This window comes from Eurypyga helias, unplaced genomic scaffold, assembly GCF_000690775.1.
Source record: "Eurypyga helias isolate BGI_N326 unplaced genomic scaffold, ASM69077v1 scaffold13482, whole genome shotgun sequence".
Classification (NCBI taxonomy): domain Eukaryota; kingdom Metazoa; phylum Chordata; class Aves; order Eurypygiformes; family Eurypygidae; genus Eurypyga; species Eurypyga helias.
Window position 1 is genome coordinate 1 of NW_010235396.1, and position 5,366 is coordinate 5,366.

Consider the following 5,366-nt stretch of genomic DNA (forward strand, 5'->3'; position numbering starts at 1 on the left):
CCTTCCCTCCCCCGCCCCGAGCCTGCGTCTTTGTCCACCTACTTGGAAGGGCTCTGGGATCGCCGGGGTGGGAGCATTGTTGTTCGCTAGCAAAAGATCAGTCATGCCGGGGGGGGAGTAGCGAGAGCACGGGGGGGCTGGGCCGGCACAAGCTGAAGACGACCGGGAGGAGAGACCGCTCCGAGGATTGTCGCTTGCCTCCCCGTGTCCCTGCATGGACCGTGAAAGAGACGCGTTGAGCTGATCCTGCCGGAGCTGTTTCTGCTTCTACATGTGAGATCCGGTTGGTTTATTCCCTTCACCTCTCCCTCTCCAGCCTCCTTCCCGTGTTCTCCACTTAGTCCTGTATGCAAAATGGTGGACCCAGTGGGGTTCGTGGAGGCTTGGAAAGCACAATTTGCAGACTCTGAGCCTCCTAAAATGGAGCTGAAAACTGTGGGGGACATCGAACAGGAGCTGGAGATGTGCAAAGCATCTATCCGGAGGCTGGAGATGGAGGTCAACAAGGAGAGGTTCCGCATGATTTACCTGCAGACTCTTCTGGCAAAGGAGAAAAAGAGCTATGACAGACAGAGATGGGGTTTTAAACGTGTTTCTCAGTTGCCTGAAGGGGGTGCAGAGCAGCAGATCCAAGACCTGCATCATCACCAGTCTGCTGACCAGGACGATTATGAGAAAAGCAAGTCACACCACGGGGAGGAAAAGTTGAAAGCCAGGATACCCTCTCTGCGGAAGCTGTCTACCCAGAGTGATGGCTCTGACCTGTCGCCTCTGGACAGCCCCCATCATGGAGAGGGAGAGCAGGACAGGTGTAAGTACTATGGCGAAGAGAAGCTGAAGAGAGTTGTAGAAGATATGGAGAATCGGTGTGATACAGATGGCTCTCCTTCAAAACACAGATCGGCTTCCACTCGCAGGCTGGTGGGCTCTGCTGAGAAGGAGGGATCGTTTGACCCTATGTCTAAGGAGAGAGGGAATAGCACCAGTGTGGCAGCTCTGAGGTCCAATTTTGAGAGGATTAAAAAGGTTAATTCACATTCTTCTGGAGATAACAAGGACGTTGTTGAAAAGCCCTTTTATGTGAACATGGAGTATCATCACGAGAAGGGTCTGGTAAAGGTCAACGATAAAGATGTTTCCGATAAAATAAGCTCCCTTGGTAGTCAAGCCATGCAAATGGAACGCAAAAAGTCTTTGCACTCCCTCCCTTCTAACATGGTACCCAGCTTCAGCGAGTTCCAGAGGCCGGCTTACAGGGGAAGGTCGTCGGAGAGCAGCTTTGGCTATGATGGAGAGTATGAGGATGCTGAATTGAACCCCAGGTTTCTCAAAGATAATCTGATTAATGCCAATGGCAGCAACCGCTCACCTTGGCAGCCCATGGACTTTCAACCCTATCAAAGTATCTATGTTGGTGGAATGATGGGGGAAGGAGAAGGGAAAGGACCTATTCTGCGAAATCAGGGCGCAACAGACCAGGAAAAACATCTCACGTGGCCCAGGAGATCTTATTCCCCGAGGAGTTTTGAAGATATTGGAGGAGGATATACTCCTGATTGTAGCTCTAATGAGAACCTTACCTCCAGTGAGGAAGACTTTTCTTCAGGGCAGTCCAGCCATGTCTCGCCCAGCCCCACCACTTACCGCATGTATCGGGATAAAAGCCGTTCTCCTTCGCAGAACTCTCAGCAGTCCTTTGACAGTAGCAGCCCACCAACCCCCCAGTCTCAAAAACGGCACAGACAGCAGCAGGTCATTGTGTCTGAGGCTACTATTGTGGGTGTACGGAAAACAGGACAGATCTGGCCAAGTGATGGAGACTTGCCTTCTGGGAGATGTCACCAGGACAGCTGCTTCCATGGGGATACAGGTGTGTACCAGTTTTTTGTTTAGTTTTTTTAGATGCCTGGAGCAGGAAGTAGCAACGTGGAAATGAATGGGAGAGGTTTCCGGGGTGACCCTGGGTGAATTGCTCTAAGGGGGCATCTGTTTATGTGAGAAGCCTGTGGGTATTTTGTAGGTGTCCTGTTTTAGTAGGGTCCTGCAGAGGTATACATCAGACTGCACTTCAGGAATACAGATTTGGTTCCTGGGAGGGTTGATTCAGGCTTCTCTTGAGAGGATCAGCAGAGTCCATGGTAATGAGTTCTTAAAGTTTCGATGTAAACACTGAGGTAAAAAGGGGCCAGAACTGTTCAGTATTCACCACCAGATAAATTCCCTCCCTCGTACTCTTGCTCTGAGGAGTAGGTAAACTGTACCTTAGAGGTGATAGTGTGCCAGCATGCTACAACCTGAGGGTTTTGCTGGAGCTTTACCAATAACGTTGCTGCTCCCACAATCTTGTTTTTTCCTGTCTGTATTAATTGGAGTGCTAGTTTCTCATTCTGTCTTGTGTCATCCTTCAGTTAGAGCTGGTTGGAGGTGATGATGGTGCAACCCTGCTCTTGAAGCTTTCTGCTGTCACTAAGAGAAGGAAGAGCTTGGAATATCAGGAAGCCCTGGGGGAGGGCTGTTAATTTAATTTCAGCAGAGTCAAATTTTTGTTTGGGGAAGGATGGGTGATGTTTGAACCCGTTCCTATTTAAGCCGTTCAGGGAGGCAGGTGTGTCTGTGGAATGGCAGCGGGTTTATACTTGGTGGAAGAGGCAAACAGGGAGCTGTGTAGGTTCAGATTTATTGAATGTATGTGGACATCTGAATCTGTTTAGCAAGGCACCTAATGCAAGTAGTTTCTTGTGCTAACACCAGTAGTCTTCTGTGCAGTAAATTAAAACCAATCAAATCCATGAATGAAAAAAACCCAGTATGATTGTTTTGACAGAATTCTATTGTGAATCTGAGTTATCTTGTGGGTTTTCTTTGTCTCTTTGAATCTGTCATTTTAATAAGGGGTTAACACGTTACTTATCAATGTGACTGAATTCCTGAAGTAGTAGGTGAACTGGGAGGCCTGTCAGAGATGTCACTTTCTCAGGTTGAGTTTGGTGTATTAGCTCTCAGAAGAGTAACTGCTGGAAGGAGATGCCTGGTTTTACTTTCCCCGCTGATTGTTTTTTGCCAGCAATACTTTTGGGAGCTACAATGGAGGCAGAACTCTTCCCTGCCCCCTGCCATCCTTACATCCTGTTGTTGTACTGTTGGAAGGCTGTACGGTTTTAATGGACGTTCACTCTACGTGAAACCTCAGCACCCTGTCCTCACTGTGACTTTTTCCTTATCAGATTGTATATACACACTTGTTTTCTACCTGGGACGACTGTGTTCTTGTTCAGCTTTATGCATATGGTTGTATCTTAAGGGTAGTACTTGAAATGCAGGGGAGAGTCTGGATCTTGTGCTAGTTTAAACTGAGCTGCAGCCATCTGTCTCTGCTCTTGTTTACTGATGCTCTTTAGATGACTGGGAAGCCTCCTGGCAGTTGCAGTTTTTGCAGAAGGAAATAAAGGGGCAAAAACCAAAGGTTGATAAAGCTTGAGCATAAATTCAGCTTTTAGAAAAGCTATAGGTAACTTCTTATTTTAATAATTTAGCTGGGATGCAGTGATTAAAAAAAAAAATTAAAGGGCTGCTGAAAAGTTGGAAGAGTTAGAATTCGTGCTTGTGCTGGAAAGCTTTGTGTCTTGTTCGTAAGGATGACCACACAATTGCAGGGAAGGACAGAATGTAACTGATACACCTTCTGGTTGTCTCAGCACAGGGGGTAGCATGGCAAGCTTAGCAGGAACCTTTACCAGATGGCTAATCATACTGTCTTGCACGTTAGCTGGTGGCAACTTTGTACTGAACCGAAAAGGCTTATGCCTTCAGGAGGACTGTGTTTCTGATTAATTCCTACTGAGCATCATTTTATATAAATTTTCTCTCTTTCCTGATTAGGAAGAATTTTGATCTGAAACCAATTGGCAGAACCTCTTTTTCAGAAAACAAACAAAAGGCATGAGAGACCACCGTATGATTAGCTGGCTGGCTACCATTCCCAACTATGATGCTCTGGTGTGGACTGTTCTCCATCACCATGTGACACAAAAGCAGTTCACAGATCCAGCCAGCTTTTCCTGCACCTGTGGTTCAGTCACTGGTTCTGCCAGGCTTCCCTGAAGTTTTGCTCGAACAGAGAGTGCAAGTTGGAATCACAGCAGGTTTTGGCCAGCCTTAATGCTAATTAGCATCAAGTGGGATTTGTTCAATAGTATTTGGCTGCTTTGTGTATTCAGATTTTTGTATGTTTGCTGGCTTTGCTTTTCATGACTCTGGCTATACTAATGCTGAATAGGATGTGGACAGGTGCAATGTGAACTTGCTGTCTGGATCTGCTCTCCCAGTGCATCTTGAACTTACCGACCACACACATGCTGTTTTGACCAAATTCTTTCCTGAGTTCCCAGTCGAGTGATAAATTTCCTACTTTTGTATTGCAAAAAAGGACTAGAAGGAGGCCACCTAACTCTCAAGTGAATGGGATCCAAGCCAAAATTTGAATCTGGGTTCTTGGAGATGGTTTATGAAAAACCTTATATCAGTTCGAGGTAGTAGGCTTTCAGTATTTTCCAAGGGGCAGAATGAGAGCTTCAGGGTTGAGGCTTGGTAATAGCTGTACTTTCTATTAAATGTACTTAATGGAGCCTGGGCAAAGATATTTATGTTAGGATGAATTATGTATCACTAATTTCTTGTAGTGGGAATAGAAAAAAAAAAATCAAGTCTTAACTCTGCATTAAGATTGAATATTTTTACTGTGATTATGGAGGAAGAAAGATTTTTGAATTCTGGCTACTGTTAAACATCACTTGCAGGGATAGACACAAGCCACTCGTTGTGCATTTCTGCTTATAATCAAGGGGCGAGTTGCACAGTACTGTTCTGCAGTGACGAGGCCTCACAATGGCCTCAGTTGGGTCAGGTTTTTAACTAGTAACAGCTTGTTAATTGGGGACCACACTGGAGTTGTTGATTGGCTTTACACCTTGCTTCATAAAATCAGTGCATGTTCTCTCATAGCTCCATGTGGAATGACTTTATCTGCATAACAACATGGACGCTCTATCTGGGGTCCATATACACAATATTTACCTGTAAAACTGCTTCCTTAAAGGTTCCCTAGTAATGATCTCTGTTTGCTTGAGAAGACTTGATGGTGCTCTCTAGAGTTCTTCCAGGCTCTCTCTGCAGAGAACTACCAACCGCCATAGTGCTCAATATAAGGTCAGTCTGGGGATACGTGTAATTTAATTCTATCGGGAGTAAAGTTTTACGTATTTTAGTCTCTGCATAGTGTGGGAGTGCTGAATGTCCCTTTTGGAAGAGCATGGAGAGTCCTCTGTATTTTTAGTGAGCTTGATATAGACAGAGGAAAGAGCGCTGGA

General features: G+C 45.7%; 1 protein-coding gene across 1 annotated transcript in view; it reads left to right on the forward strand.

Annotated features, from left to right (window-relative positions):
• Nucleotides 1–354: 354 nt before the first annotated feature.
• BCR (breakpoint cluster region) overlaps nt 355–5,366 on the forward strand; it is a 94,622-nt gene continuing 89,610 nt past the window's right edge. Inside the window, exon 1 of the mRNA XM_010146735.1 lies at nt 355–1,870. Coding sequence (XP_010145037.1) covers nt 355–1,870 — 1,516 coding nt within the window. The remainder of the gene's footprint in view (nt 1,871–5,366) is intronic.